At 40.0% G+C, this 16,288-nt stretch overlaps 2 protein-coding genes across 2 annotated transcripts; both read right to left on the bottom strand.

Annotated features, from left to right (window-relative positions):
* Positions 1–937: 937 nt before the first annotated feature.
* Positions 938–2,902, bottom strand: bsx (brain-specific homeobox). Its single transcript, XM_085798700.1, has 3 exons — positions 2,630–2,902; positions 1,874–2,064; positions 938–1,262 (listed from the first exon to the last, which is right to left on the bottom strand). Exons 1-3 carry the CDS (start codon positions 2,871–2,873, stop codon positions 1,011–1,013), a joined length of 687 nt encoding a protein of 228 aa, XP_085654826.1. The 5' UTR covers positions 2,874–2,902; the 3' UTR covers positions 938–1,010.
* Positions 2,903–7,579: 4,677 nt separating this feature from the next.
* On the bottom strand, positions 7,580–11,927 carry lim2.1 (lens intrinsic membrane protein 2.1). The gene is made up of 5 exons (XM_085796886.1): positions 11,790–11,927; positions 10,315–10,496; positions 9,510–9,659; positions 8,947–9,081; positions 7,580–7,746 (listed from the first exon to the last, which is right to left on the bottom strand). Exons 2-5 carry the CDS (start codon positions 10,487–10,489, stop codon positions 7,685–7,687), a joined length of 522 nt encoding a protein of 173 aa, XP_085653012.1. The 5' UTR covers positions 10,490–10,496; positions 11,790–11,927; the 3' UTR covers positions 7,580–7,684.
* Positions 11,928–16,288: the final 4,361 nt, after the last annotated feature.

The raw sequence follows: 16,288 nt of genomic DNA on the forward strand, positions 1-16,288 counted from the left end.
CAAACCTGACCAGAGATCAGTGGAGGCTCGTGCCTGCCTGGAGATGACCATAACCACCGTCTGGACTAAAGTCAGAGTTTGTTTGCCGACTGTTGGTCGTGGTTTGTGTCTCTGTGTGTGTGTTGGTGTAAACTCAGCGGGCTCCAGCAGCAGCGGCTCATTCAGAGCTGCAGCTCCACGCTGTGAACACGGTCTCCTCCTGCAGCCAGCAGCTCATCACCCACACATGGGCAGCTTCAACACCAACAACAACAACACTACATCTATGGCATGTTTCTGTTCATGTGATGGTAGACTCTTAAACCATCCCTGCTCACTTTGAAAATGAAAACAGGAAAGAGAAGCTTGCTTTCCGGTAGAAAAGATGTGACAGAACAAACGGAGCCAAGTAAAGGATTCATCATTTATATATACTATATATATATATTTACAGACAAAAATATAAACTGCAGTTAATGAGGCACTGCGTGTGCGACCAAAACGAAACATCCAACGGCATAGACAAACAAAAAAAAATGAAGTAGGTAGTGTTTTACAAAAAACAAAAACAATATTGTAAAATTAAGACAATTATGTCAGACAAAGATCAGGATATATGAGCTAAATTAATGCAGCATGGAAATGTTGATATAAGTGCAAAGGCTGAAAAAGCATGATGCCTATGTTACACAGCAAAGACCTACTCGGCTTTATTCTGTGTGAATGTGAATAAAAAAATAAACAGCAGACTGTAATAATAATAGTCGTAATAATAATAACAATAACCATGATAACAATAATAATAACATTAATAGTCTGTTCTCAGACATGTAAGACGAATATTCCCACAGCCTGTACAAAGTTAAAGGGGCACTTGTAAACAAAAAATCAATAGGCCCACTTTTTAAATAAATATTGACATTGTATTGTATAGACGAACCCCCCAGCCCAGTTTAAAACAGGAAATCAGTGTGTTATCTACAGTACATTTACAGGGTGCGCGCCGCAGCTTATGAATCAACCTCAGCCTACTATAGTAGATGGTCCGGGGAGCAAATGTCATCCTCGATGTCCACGTCGTCCTCGTCGTCGTCGTTTTCCTCCAGCAGGTACGAGTCCGGCTGCAGTCCGTGTTTCAGCTCCTCGGCGCTCGCCTCGTTCACTTCGCTCTCGCTGGAGTTCTCCGCGGATCGCTCCAGTTCCCCGGGCGTCTTCCGCTCGTCCTGCGCTTTCCTCAGCTGCTTCTTGTGCTTCATCCGCCGGTTCTGAAACCACGTTTTCACCTGCGCGCCGGGAAAAGGACGAGAGTGTGTTGAGTTATTGAAAGAATATTATATAGGCTAGATAATAAATCGATAATAAAAAATAAAACAAAGGACACAGTGATGCTCTGATATTGTGGTCTGAAGAAAATCCAAGGCTAGATATAAAGCCAAAATTATTTTACATTCGTTTTAGGTGACAACAGCAATTATAGTAACAACATTAACAACAACAATGATATTGAAAATAATAATAATAATAATAATAATAATAATAATAATAATAATAATATAAAAGCATAATTATAACAATAATAACAACAACAACAATAGCTATTATGAGTCAGAACAAACAATTGTAAGAGTGTAATAATAAAGTTGATGTTCTTATATTAGCCTGCAGCCTACTGAGTGTCTGCGACCATATTCTGTTGTGTAAGTATTATTATTTTTGTATTGTTGAGGTGTTTATAGTTTGGTCGAACTTCTTGGCTACAATTTTATTTAGAAACATTTGCGCAAACATCCTGCATTGGTCGAAGTGCCCTTGAGCAGACTCCCTATACAGCATCTGCCCTGGATCCATCTTTAGTCTGACTAAAACATCACATGCTTGTACTGGTGTGGGTTACCTGAGTCTCGGACAGGCTGAGCGCCGTGGCCAGCTCCACTCTCTCCGGCGTGGACAGGTACCGCTGGATTTCAAACCTCTTCTCCAGGCCCGACAGCTGCGAGTCGGAGAACACCGTCCGGGCCTTCCTGCGTCTGCAGTGCTTCCCCGGTAACTCTGCGTGGTGCTGGAACAAGGCCGGCATCTGCATCCCTGCAGGGCACAGGACAGTGGTTTGAAAGGGAAAGATTTAAATAAGTAAATGAAGATAAATAAAGAAAACTCCTAACTAAATTTTCCTTTTTTATATATAGGTTTTTTTTTTTTTTTGGTTATGTGACATGATTTAAGGCGAATTTAATAACAAAAACTCAGTGTAGCCTCATTTTTTAGAGCAGCAGATTGATTAGGCTATCGCTTTTAAAAACTGCCATTTGCCAACATTTTTTTTAAATCTTGACATCAGTTCACATTAATAAAAGTGTATGACCTAATTCCACTTACACCTATATTTTAATGTGGTGAGGTCAAACCTAAACATCTGCTGTAAAATAAGACATCAGTAATAGTTATTTACTGAGTTGTTCAGTTAACTGCATTTTGTCAGGTGAATCCTATGACACAGCTAAAATGCACAGATAAAAACAGCGTTTTGAAAATGGGAAGATTTACATTTACTTTAGAGCATTTAATAATATTACATTTGTAACTAACAGGTAAGCTATCTGAGGAATCTGAAGTTTCCTCATCGGGAGGCCTCTGCCTCTCTGGTGCTTACCAGATGTGAAGAAGTACTGGTGATGCTCCGGCTTGTGCAGAGGATGGTGCGGATGTGGCGCCAGTATTGGGGTCGGCATCAGTGGGTATCCATACTCCAGGATGGGCATCCGGGAGGCCAGGGAGCTGCAGAACGGCGAGGGGATGACCTCTCTCAGCGGCTTGGGTTTGTGCAGTAAGATGTCCTCAATGAAAAACGATGTCGACCTCTGCGTGGGCGCCGCAGATGCGTAATTCATACTCATGATGTTAGTTTGCTTTTGCTATGTTGTTGTTGTTGTTGTTTTCTTTTTTCTTTTCTGCCTTTAAACCTGCATCAGCATCTGCCTGTTCCCCTCCAAGTCTCCCAGCTTAAATGCAGCCGCTGTGTGCGCTCAGTGGTGCAGCAGTCGGTGGGAGGGCGGACATCCAACAAGTATTTATTCAGACACACTAGCGGATTGTGGAAATTGATTTGCACATCGGCCAATTACAGCTCTGCCCGGGCGGGTGGGGGGAGCCGCGAGGGGCTGGTTCCTCGCGTCCATTGGCTGAGCCGCGATCGAAGCTTATAGTGAAAAGAGCGAACAGACTCCAGATCAGCAGCGCACCTGTGACCAGCATCACCGCTCGGGCAAGAGCAGCTCGTGCGGTGACCTAGCAACCACGATGCTCTCATCTGGCTCACGAGCACTGTACGTAATTAGCCTATTTTTTTTTAAAAAAGGTACCCTAAATATGTTTTGTCAAATAGTTTACAAACAGAATTAATATTAAATGTTACATCCATAAAAAAAGAGATGCAGGCTGCTCACTGTCCCACATGGAGCCCACTAGGCCATGTTGCTTTAGTGTAAAGATGGAGCTGTTAGTTAGTTACTTTACTTTATGGGCAGATTAATTAAGTGTCACTTCAGGTCTGTGTGTCCACTGCTGGCTTTACACAACATCTGGAATGGCTATTAAACAGAAAACAGAGAGCAGGTTACCTTGTTTTTTCCCAGACTGAAACAGGTGGAGGCTCATACTGGACTTCAGTGGTTTAATCTTGTAGAAAAATGTAGCTCCATACACTGTATGTGTCAGTGCAGAAAGTAACAGTGGGTTCATGCATCAGGTGGCTTTATGAGGTTATAGACTACACTGTAAAAAAAAAAAAGAAAAGAAAAGAAAAAAAAGGATACAGATACTTTTTTTTAACACTATAGAACAGCTGTGGTTGCCAGAATTTTACAATAATAAATAAATTCCAAAACACTGTTTTGCCATTTATGATATAAATAAGATGAGTTTAATTTGAATTTTATGACAAAATAGCACAATCTTCTATGGTAAAGACTTGTATTCATATGGTAAGATATGGTTTTAAATTCATAACCTTGTAGAAATCAAAAATAACTAACAAGGGCCCACTGTTTATCATAGTAAAATTCTGGCAGCCGCCAATTTCCAAATACAAAATTGATGGGTTTACTTTAAAAAACAACAGAAACAACTAAATAAATGTTTTAATGTGCTTCTGTTGGTGTGAAATATAAAACATTACTTTATCATATTAATAAATTGGCTTAAAATGTCAAATACATCTTTTTTTTTTGCAATATGTTAATGTGAGGGCCGTTGATTTGAACACATTAGTAGACACAGTTTGTGTTTGTAGAGAATAAGTTGGATTTATTGCGACAAAAGGATGGAGTGGTGAGAGCGGGAGCAGCCAGAGGAGAAGGATGGGGCGGCTGGGGGAGAAGAGCTGAGGTGGTGTCTGTTGATAGCTCGATAAGAAGGAGTCCTGGAGCTCAGGAGAAGACAATGTAAGCAAAAGCACAAAAAAAAAGAAAAACATAGATTTCTCTATATCCCTAAGCTGGCTGGCTGAAAGTGTAGCACTGAGAAGGCAGCACAATGTGACAACAAGTGGCAGGAGAGCAGGGTTCTTAATGTAGGCAGCTATGGAGGTGAACCAGGTGCCAGATGAAGTAGCTGTGTCCACAATACACACACACACGCACACACACTAGGCTACTCACTGCTCATTGTGATCGTTAAGATGACTGAACTTCCACTGGCAATTTGTGCTTACGTAACAGTGAATGAATAGAACTAGCATCATGGCTTATAGTCCAGAGGCAGATACAGGTCCAAGATTTTCCATTAACATATTTGTCCTTTTTCAGTGTGGATGTTTTCCTTCTACCTGCTCCATCCTGTAGCAGTTGATCTTAGGGAGCAGCAAAGTGGACATGAAGGGTTTCACCAGGTTGAGTGGACTGAGTTGGAGCTCTGGACCTGACACCATCCGGGAGAGGGCATGTAACTGTTACTACCATGTAGCAAGCCGAGGTGGGCTGTGGTGAGGATTCATGCTGGGAGAGGATTTCCAGTCAAACTCAACCCCTTGTCCATTATATCACATGACCACTGAGGTGTTTGGATTAGCATTGCATCAGCAAACAACTTCTCATTCACAGTGTAAAATGCTTTTTCCTGGACAAACCCACAAGAACATGCAGTTTTCTTGAACAGTAACATAGCCTAATGCACAGCTTATGTGGAAAATATGGTGCCACAGTCAAAACACTCAACGGCCACAGCACAAGATGTCACTTCAAAGAGGAGACAGCATCCATCTGTAATAGTCGCAACAACGTAACATTGACTTTGATGGCAAATATCAACGTCAGCTGTCACTGTGGGTTCAAGAAAACAAACATGTCTACCGGCCAACTGAACAGAACCAGCTATAAGTTAGCTTGGAGCTAATAACATCTGGACACAGCTGAAATGCTGATCAATACAGTATTCGCTGGCAATGCTAGCTAATGGAAATTGAAAAATGTTTAGGATACCTTGTTACATTTGATTCCAACTCTCTCTGGTGGCTGATGGTACAAATTTCTGGAGGAGCGACTTTGCTAATAACATTTTATATTGTGTTGTATTTACAGCTTATAGGCCTAGCAGTAACAAAAGGCTAAACTTAACAGAGACAAATGTTTTATTTGTTAGTTAGTTAGTTAGTTTAAAAAAAGTATTTGCTGTTATTGGCTATTAATTATTGTATATTTCTATTATAAGCTATTTAACTGTGGAGCAATGTACCCCCCCCAAAAAAAACAAACAAACAAAAAAAACCTGTAGAAATGACAGTTATACTCACGTTTATATTTGCAGTGTTTCACTGTTAATAAGATTTTATTAAACCTTTCAGCTTTTTTTACTGTCATAGTTTTGCAGTTTCTACTGACTGTTTTTTTTATTTTTTATTTTTTTATTTTATTTACAGTGTAGCTACAGCAGTGGCTTCAACATTGTGTGTATTTGTTTACTGGCATCCATCTCACGTATAGACCATAATTATTAGGCCCTATAGTCCTTATTTCCAATGGCATAACTGTGATATTCCTTCAACATCACGAGATGCTTGGACCTCAGTGGTTTCACGTGGCCTCCCTCTTTGATTGGTCTACTTCTGTAATGACTTTCCACAAGTCTGAGAGGCAAAACTTTAGATTGACTTGTCTTGGAACTTGAGCATGCGGCCACACGCAGTGTTTTTAATTGTCCGAGAGATTCACTCTGATCAGCCATCTTCCTCCGTGTTAGTAGCTTTTGAATCAAGTGATGTAGCCCGTGTCACAGGAGGATTAGGCTGCTACAGGTCTGTCTAATTCCGCCCAAATTGGCTGTAATTGTCGGTATTAAAATCTGGGAGAGTACAAGTGCCGCTCCTGTGCCCATTTGCGAAAGAAAGCGGTGCGCTGTAATTTGTTGATATGGTGTTGTCATCACATTTCCAATCAGGCCAGTTAATGTGAAAGTGTCTTAATGTAGGCAGAATTCACGCTGCAATGCTATTAGGCAATTAAGGGAGATGTTAGAGCGGAAGTTGTAATCCTCGGGCTGAAGGACAGAATTTCTATTTGATCAGATGCAGCCAGAACAAATTCATTACTGGGAATCAGTTAGGCCGGAAAAAGGCTCTGCTCTGCTCTGCGCATAGGTTTGTGTTAAATAGACGTGTATGCTCATAATGTAAATTAGCACACTTGGTTTTCTGCAAATCAAAGACTGGTATTGTAAAGGCTGTACATTAGAGGTACCTGATGTCATAGCAGGGCACAGTAATAATGCTGCTGCAGAAGGTGCATAATCTGTAGCATATAGGTTATATGGACTATAAATAAGTAGCTCGGTTTTATTCAAGATCTATACTCAAAGAAAACAAAACCGTAGGAGTTAACTCTACATTTAAAACTTTTCTTTCTTTTCTTTCTACAGGTGAAGTTAAAGAACTGCGGGAGAAATGAAAAGAGCTTTTTAAGGACGTGGCGGCCACAGCAGATGGAGGTGACCCCGCTGCACCTGGCTGCGGGCGCGTCAATCCCTTTCACGGAGCGCACCAGGATAACAAGTTGCTTTTAGCGGAAAATTAGAAAGTAAATGAAACAAATGGTGATGAAATCGTCTTAAGGATCCGTTGGTGAGGCGCGGTTAAGCTGCTTTTTGTGGCCATTTCATTAAGTAAAAAATTCTGAGCCGGTCAGCTGCTGTGCGTCACTCCGTTAAGTGGCACGTTTTGGATAAGAGGGTTGCGGCGGTGCACTGGCTTATGTGGGTTTACAGTCAGCAGAGCAGCGGACATGCTGGATGGAGGTGGAGGTGAAGAATAGAGCAAAGGAATAGAGGGATGGAGGAGAGGAGGACACAAACTTACGGGGAAATGTATCGGCATGTTGGGCCATTCATGAATAAAAATACATTCTGGGTGAAACTTCATAGGTTCAGGTCAGGTGCACCCACATTTTTTTTTATTAGAATGGATGAGTAAATCTCATTGTTTGACACCAGAAATATAGTTGTGAGAAAATAATAATAACAGGTTAATAAGAGAGTGGTGTGACTGGTTCAGTAAAATGCGCAGAGTGCAGTCAGTGGATGAAAAAGAAGAGTCACATTTTCCGCAATCTTTTTATTATTATTATTATTGAAATCATTTAAACTTTGGTCATCATCCATGCTCCAGAGCTAAACTCTGCAGCTGATCCATGGTTTGTTCCTGGAGGATGTTGGAAGTCATCTAATGAGAGTTAGCGCCCCTGGGGCATTCGTGCATCCGATAGGCACACATGTAGAACACACCTGGAAAGAAAAGAGGAGGTATAGGTCTTTATCATCCATTTTTATGCATTCATTTTCAAATGAACGTTTTACACGTTAAAAAAAGGTGTAGATTTATATTTTATCGCAGTTTATTGACACAAAACAGTGAGATTTTATTTCAACAGTAAAACATGAAGATGATGGTGATTTTCTGCTTCAGGGATTTGTTCAGTAATTCGTAAATTAATTATGTTATATGAGAAAATAATCAAGATAATCAAATATTTAATACAATCTTGTAAAAGGCTATAATATGATATAATTCCAATGTAATTCCTTCATTCCCTTTGTTTGAGTGTGTGGAGCTGCTTTGTTTTTTATGTGAATGATGAGGACACACTGAGGGTCTCTGCTCAGTGGAAAAATGTTGTAGTGCAGTCAATAGCACATTATACACCTGCTGTGTATTTGGCTTCAATTAATTAATGAAAATAATGAGAAATAACACAGAAATAGATATTTACTATATACACATGGTCTTATTTTCCATCTTTTCCTGTTCTCAAGGATAATTTTTGCTGATATTTTTGATCTCACTAAAAAAACAGTTTAACTTCACAATGATATTTCCAGAATATTGAATATGCTGTTTCTCTCCAGACCATTTTCATATTCAGTGCAGTGAAATGCATGCTGATCAGCAGGTACTGCTCAGCATGGCGGAGGATTCAGGGATGAGCACTTACTAAAAGCATCACTTACTTATAATGTCACATCATTGATTCGGCTGCTTGACTATGGGTTAACCCATGTATGCTTTGACTGTTGCTGCTGAGCGCCGCATTGTGTCATGGGACATATTTTCTTTTTTGTGTTCTTTATTACACACAGCACCTGAGCATGAACGCCATTAGTCAGACGTGCAGTTGTGAGCTGAGGCCTTGATATTATATGGACGTGGACATCATTTTATCTTCTGTACTCATTTTTAAAAACTGCTACAGGATTTAGTGTAAAATATCAGTAAATAGGAAAAGTATTTTGAGCCAGCTGCAAACCATGACATCATAAAATCTGTTCCCCCTCAGCAGGAGATTCATCAACACCTCAGTGCATTAGTTGTGTATCCAGGAACTCACCAAGGTTACAGCTTTAATGGAGTTTTAGATTTAGCTGAAAATGAAACTAGACAAAATATGACTGAATGTGAACCAGAGGAATTTTGCTCTGTTGGTTTACCTGAGAAGAACGTGAGCACCACCGACACCCAGCCGATGATATAGGACCAGGAGAACCTCCAGTTTCCGTAGCGTTTCCCATAGTAGTTAATGGTCACCCCGGTGTACACTGCCATTGCTAGAAACACTAAAAAGCCTGGCAGATAAAAAAAAAAAGAAAAGAAAATGTTTGAGAGAGATTTTACAAACTGCTGCTCGTGGGAGTTATAGTTTATAGAGCAAGTGATTCACTCTAAATACAGACAGGCAACAAATGATCTCATTTATCATGAATAAAGGCCACTATGAATGATCCAAAACATAGTATTTAAAGCAGTAGCTTGATGAAAACTCTGTGCCACAAATGAGGTGTTTTTATGAATGTAATAAGCAGCTGTGTTGTGAAATTAGGCCAATAAAGGACTCATTAAAAAGCCATTTGCTCATGATTAGGAGGTCATTATTGTTATTTCTCAAAATCTTGCCTTTAGCCTTCACTCTTTGGATGCTGAAATCAATTAATGTCAAGTAAAATACAAACTACAACACCACAACAAAGTGAAAACATAGGAGAGGTGAACTTACATGAGATGAAAAACAATATGCCTGCAGCAAAGGTTTTGTCAAACCTGTCGAAGGAGGAGTAATGGATGAAGGCCATAATGCCGATGATGATACCGATGAAGCAGGCCAGAAGAGACAGGATCATGAGGGCACGGGTGGCGTCTAAGTGAGCTGTGGACAAGGTCAAAGGTCAGTCACCGCAGGGGTCAGCGCGAGTCGACGGAGCTGAATTGATCTCACATGCAGCACATGCCGAGGCCGTGTTAACACGCAGATATGATGGAGAATGGCAGATGAGTCATTTTGTCAGACTTGCCCGATGGAAATCTCTGGATCAATGGACCACAGTGTTATCACTTCACTGACAGAGATGATCACACATGACACAAACTCTGATACAAAAACACTAATACACCTGCTGCTCTGGAGGCACAGAGACAAAGGAGTTATATTAAAAAAGAGGAGACAGAAGAAAAGCACATGTGTTGTTATTTTCTAATGTTTGTGACAAGAAGCTATGAGGAGAAACAATACTTTATTTTTTAAGAAACAAAAATGAAACCACAATCTAAGCTATATGCTATAGTTCCATATAAATAAACAAATATTTTCATTTTTGTAGCATTTGATATGTGCTCTCAGAGTCAGGTCGCTGACCTTTTCAGATAAGATTTTGAATGAAGACGCTGTTTATCTGAACAGGGAAGTTACACAGGATTAAAATGACACCATAGATAACTTTTCTGTGCCTGAACTGATTTCAGAACAGCTTTCAGAGATGCTAACATGTTAGTCAAGTGAAAAAAACACAAGTCGGTCGTCTTACCAATACTGATATTGTGCGGGAAGCATTTTCCCGGCATACAGTAGCGCCACAGGCCCTGGTGCATGTAGTTGCTGGACTGCCGATACTGCATCCAGTAATCGGTTGCTGTGGAAACAATCAGGAGGATGTTCCCCACGCCTGCACAGAACAACCCTCCACCCATAAAGCTGTACATCCTGCACCTGCAGACACACAGACACACACATGGAGGAACATATGGTTACTTAGACTCAGTGGTCAGTGGACAAGCCCCCTCCTCTCCACCTCACACACACACACACACTTCAGGGAGAGAGGGTGTAAGTGTCAGTAATTGCGTTGTAATGAACATATTATTTCCACTGGATTGAGCCGTGGGTCGCCTGTGTGTGTGTGCTTCACTTTGTTCTCTGAGAGATCAGTCCCTGAAGAAGGCTTTACATACCCCCCCCCCCCCCCCCACATCCACTCACAATGCGCACACACAAACACACACACATCCAGCCTCCACCAAATGCAGCGATGCTTTGATACTTGATACATCTATTGCTCATTGTTCCACCTGGATGCAATATCCTGCAGCCGCCCTCTCTTTCTCATGGAGAGTTGTCGTGGATATTTTTTTGGATGGAAAAGGATGATAGAGAGATATATCTTGTTATGTCTGAAATCTGAACGAGATGCTTATTGAAGAGCTCTGTGTGTTCATTGAAGAGCTCTATATTTCCACTGGATCACATTTCCCCCCCTGAGCATCCTCTCTGGTGACTTCCAGCAGCTGGCTCAATCTGAACCCCAGCATGTAAAACAAATGAAAATGGTTGATTTTATGTGGCATATAGAAAACTACTACTTCCAACCAACACAGTTGTATTTTTTTATTTTATTTTATTTTTTTTTTAAGTTTGCTGTTTTCTTTCAAACCTAGATAAAAAATCCCTGAAACCTGTCTAACCTAAGTTAATTTTCAGAGGCCTTGCTTGCGGCGGCCGCTGACCTCGGGTCTGATGGTTTCCTCTCAATCACACAATCACATCACTCGTCCTCTCCACCGAAATTCTCCAACTCTCTCAAATGTCCTGTAAAATGTGAGAAAACGGCCCCACCAGGAGGAGAAATGCTGTGCATATTTGTTAAATAATCATTTAGTGCAACCTCTATGTATGACTGAAACACTTTGAAATTAGAAGCACATTTCTCTATCTCTATTTCTCATTTCATGAAACCCACATTACATTTTAAAACAATATATATTTGACAAAACAATAAAAGACCAAAATGTATAAGAGTAGCCTAAATAAGAGTAATAAGAGACCAAAAACTCATGTCCACATTTTTCTGATGGATCAGTATAGGCTATCTGATATTTGCAGCTTCAGGGTTTTGTCTCTACATGAAGGAAAATGCAGCAAGAGACATAAAAACAAAATGTAAACACATATAACTAAACAAAGTCAAAGAGTTAGGCTACTGGACAAAATCCAATATAGTCTTACCGTGATTAATCCCTTCAATGAAGACGTGTGTTAAGACAGGGCTGCCTGACAAAATACAACAAGATCCTGTAATGCCCACCCAGGCAGATTTCCAGCAGGCTAATAGCTCTAGCATATGATGGGGTGAATGGGGGGAAACAGGGGCTACAACAAACACAGCGCTGAGACAATAGGCCGGGATGGACACCGGCCAATCAGCATCAACCAGTTTTGTGGTTTGGGAATCTGCTGAAAAAACAGAAATGACAGAAGCTTGGCAAGCTGAAGTAATACTGATGACTGCATGGTTTTAATTGAAAGTGGAGGGCTGAACTGGCTTTAGTGGAGGGTGAGCCAGGCATGAAATGGTCTGCTTCTGATTTTACACTCATTTAAAATATATGTTGTAACTCTGTTTAAATCTATTCCTGTTAAGTTTAAATATTTGACTGATGTTTGTACAGTTACTGCGGTGAATTTTAGTTATGAAATGACATTACCACACACACTGTGTTCCACAAATACAGATCTAGTATTATACTTTAATCTAAACTAATCACAAAGATGCAGTAATGCAGTGTATGTGTGTGTTTATGTGCGTGAACAGGACATCAGGGCATTCAAATAATGAACACAACTACTACTACTCATACGTATTTTAAAGAAGCATTTTTTAAACATTTTATTTAACCACCTGTTAATCTCTATTAGGCTACTCCTGATTTCCATTTAATCAATAAATGGTCAAGGTGACCATCTAAACATCCTGCAATGATGCCAGTTGCTCTCACTACTGTTGCATGGCAGTATACTGAATGTGGAGGATGCATTTGTGTATGTGTATGTACTTATTTATGTATTGGGATGTATTCATGTGATGAACTGAAAAAATATGTTGAAGGAAGTGAGTGAGTGTGCATTTCATGTCAGGCCAGTTTAAGTTTTTATTTTTTAAAGCTGAGAAAAGTGTGGAAGAAGTAGGCTAAACAATGCAAAATGCTATCCTATACCAGATGTAAAAAGCTGTAGGCCTAAAAATGTATGATTGAATAGGCTACTTTATTTCAGCAGGTTTGGTGAGCAAAACATTTCACATGCACACATTGGGACATGAACAAAGCTGAAAAGTGAGTGATGCTGGCATTTATGTCACCTGTTATACCTATATCATCCTTCAAACGTATAGTTTTTAACATTTGGTTTACAAATGATTTATTTGCAGTGTATTTCGGTTCAGTATTTAGACATTAGAAAATCTAAAATATGAACTGGCTCAGTAGGCCTAATCAGTCGCGAGAAGTAGCCTAGCCTATGTTGTTTTGCATTGATATGCATAATTTTGGTGAGGTGTGGAAAATTCCTATGTTTTAAGTAGACATTGAACTTCTCAGTTTAATTTTCTTTGTGGCTAGCCAGGTGTCAATTTGTCATAGCAGCCAATCAGAGCCAAGTCGAAGGTGAATATTTCAACCTACCGGATCTCTGGGAGGGCGGGGCTAAAGGAATAGCGGAAACTGATGGAACAAGAGCATGAACGAAAAATACTGAGACATTTGTATGTTTATTAAGTTACTGTTGTGTACATCTAGGTTAAAGTATAGGTTTATAGGTTTGCGTAACTGTAAAACAGGCGAGTGAGTGTTCTCCAATCACTAATGTTGCTAAATTAGCACAAACGGTTGTTAGCCGACTACCTGTCCTGTGCTGGAGGGAGAACGGACTGAGTGTGTGGAAACGTGGAAACATTAACGCGTTTTCTACGCAGCTTCTGAGTCAGTATCAACCCCATAATCATCCATGATCAACCCTGAAAGTTATGTGAACGTTTACGTTTAACAGAGTTTATGCATTTTGTTGATAGTGTGCTTCGGACTCTGCCTCCTGCTGCTGCACTACAAGTGCCCAGGACTTGGGGTTGCCAGTTGTGTGTGTTTGCACGTGTTTTCTTCATCGCCAGGCTCGACAGACGGTTTGAAATGACGGACACTGACGACTTTCTGCGTTTTCAGCGGAAGTGTGAGTACAGAAACATTTTCCTTTGGGATTACTAATGAGCTGCCACAACGCGCCAGAGTATGGCAACTGAACAAAACAGCCCCACAGAATTTTACTTTTATTTTACAATGGTTGATTCTATTGTTGCATTTATATTATGAATAGTGTATATAGTAAAAAAAAAACAAAAAAAAAAAAGCAAAAAGAAAAGAAAAGATTATAATAAAGATTTTTATTCTGTGGGTAATGGGGGCGGGACTAGATAAACTTTTGCTTCTCCCGCTTTCCCTTTTATTGTATTATTTGAACTAAGATGAAGTGTGATGATGATGATTTAAATTGACATGCCCGAAATAAACAAATTGATTGATTGATTGATTGATTGATTGATTGATATATTAACAGTTATTTTTGTTAGATGATGTATTAATGTGACAGCCAGTGATGTATGGTTAAAAATAAGGGCAGTAGTGTTGGTCAAGAGTGTGTGCATGGGAGTTGAAGCTTACAATAGCCTACCAGTGTATAGCTATTCATTCAGCCGGCTTGGCCTCTCTAACCCCAGTCAGAGTCATATGCCATTGTAACTGCAGACACATCCCGGTAGGCTATTATGTTTTAGTAGCTCTCACCAATTCTCCTTCCATGCAAAATAGTCTCGCGTGTGAAGTTGTGTATTGCAACAATCCTGTATAAAAGTTTAATTGAGTGGCTGGGCTACAGAAAAATGTGTTAATTCAAGATTCAATTTTCATTGTCAAATCGAAAAGTCGCTGCTCCCTCACATGAAATAAATGTAGGATAGCCTATAAATGCTGTAGAAAATATAACATAATGTTATGTACTGAAAATAATGATTTTTCACATGGTATAAGATGTTGCAATCATATATGTAGTAATAACAGTCTGTACTTAAGCATATATAAAATATACATATTTTTCCGGGCAGAGTCAAAGCCTACATATGGAATTGCTTCAGTTTCTATTTTTGACATCATATGCAGTATGTAGTAATAACAGTCTGTACTTAAGCATATACGTATATAAAAAATATACATATTTCTCTGGGCAGAGTCAAAGCCTACATATGGAATTGCTTCAGTTTCTATTTTTGACATTCTGTGTGGGTCATTCAATGGATTACAAATTACTATCTAAGTTTCCAGCGTTCATTTGAGGCCATTTATATCCACATCAGTGAAATGGTGAAATTGTTTGGTCGTCAGTCGTATTTATTTCGTATTTGCTGTTAAATCCACATGGCCACATTTCAGCCATCACAGACGTGAACAGACACTTGGTGCTCATTCAGCTCTTCATCTCTCTCTTTTACACCTTCAACTAGCTCTTCAGTCTGGACTCGAGAGCACTGACCATAAACACAGTTCTTCAGTATCATTGCTATCTTGACCTAAGTTAGGACACTCATGTCCTAAACCACTGACCAAATACGGACGTGAGAATTCAGCTTCAGTCTGTGCTTTTGTCATTGATCAGCTGACTGATGTGAGTCGACTCTGCTGTGCTGGTTCACTCTCATTACTGTTGGTTTCTGGCTGCAGCTGTTTTGTGGGAAGACTTCATGAGATGACAATATCTGTAATATTGTGTTTACAGCTTTTCTGAAGTAGCCAAACATTAGATTAATGGACCAAGCAGCAAATAGATGATGAAAAAGGCAGGGCGTAATTTAGCAATGTTGTGATTATACAACTATTACCCCAAAAATAAAATTAACTAAAATCAAAATATATCCATGTTGATGGACAAATTGCTTTCAAATTTAAAAAGTTTTTGCGAGTGCTGTTGCGTTTCCATGGAAACACATGGGATATGACTAATAGACTCCTATGTCTAATGGAACATAGTTTACCACTTCAGCAAATAATCCGACCCTTAGTAACGACCTAGCAACAGAAAGGATTTTCTAGTCCCAGGTAAACTTTGAGCTGATGTTAATGTTTTATCACAGTCTCGGACTTTCCCCAACTAAATCAATACCGTGTCACTCAGTACGTTTACATGACACTTGAAAAAACCGAATTATTGCCTTAATCCGACTATAACTGGACAACTGAAGTGCATGTAAACACCTTAGTCCGACTGAAATCGGAGTTGGAGAACTCCGATTAAGACACCCAGATAATGCGATTGGAATTCGATTTTCTCCGTCATGTAGGTATACACCTTAGTCGGACTGAAGCTGGACAATGCATGTGCGCATGCTCCACAACAGTAGAGACGGCACAAAGTGGAGCAGAGAAGCCGCCCGAACCCCGCAAAGTAAAGAAAAAAAACCCAACGTCAGCGCCGATTCAATGCATTTCACACAGCGCAACCAGCAAGAGTGTTTTATTTTAAAAGAGAGAGAGAGAGAGAGGGGGGGAGGGGGGGGGAAGCCTGTATCCTATTCTCAGCGTGAATCCGGCCCAGACTGACGCGTCTGGTCGGGAACTGCAGTTGAGAATTTATTATTAAGCTACTAAGTTGTTTATATTCAGTATTTTTACGAGGTGACAGAGAAG

This window comes from Trachurus japonicus, chromosome 14 (assembly GCF_045865225.1).
Source record: "Trachurus japonicus isolate A0001 chromosome 14, Traja_1.0".
Taxonomy (NCBI): Eukaryota; Metazoa; Chordata; class Actinopteri; order Carangiformes; family Carangidae; genus Trachurus; species Trachurus japonicus.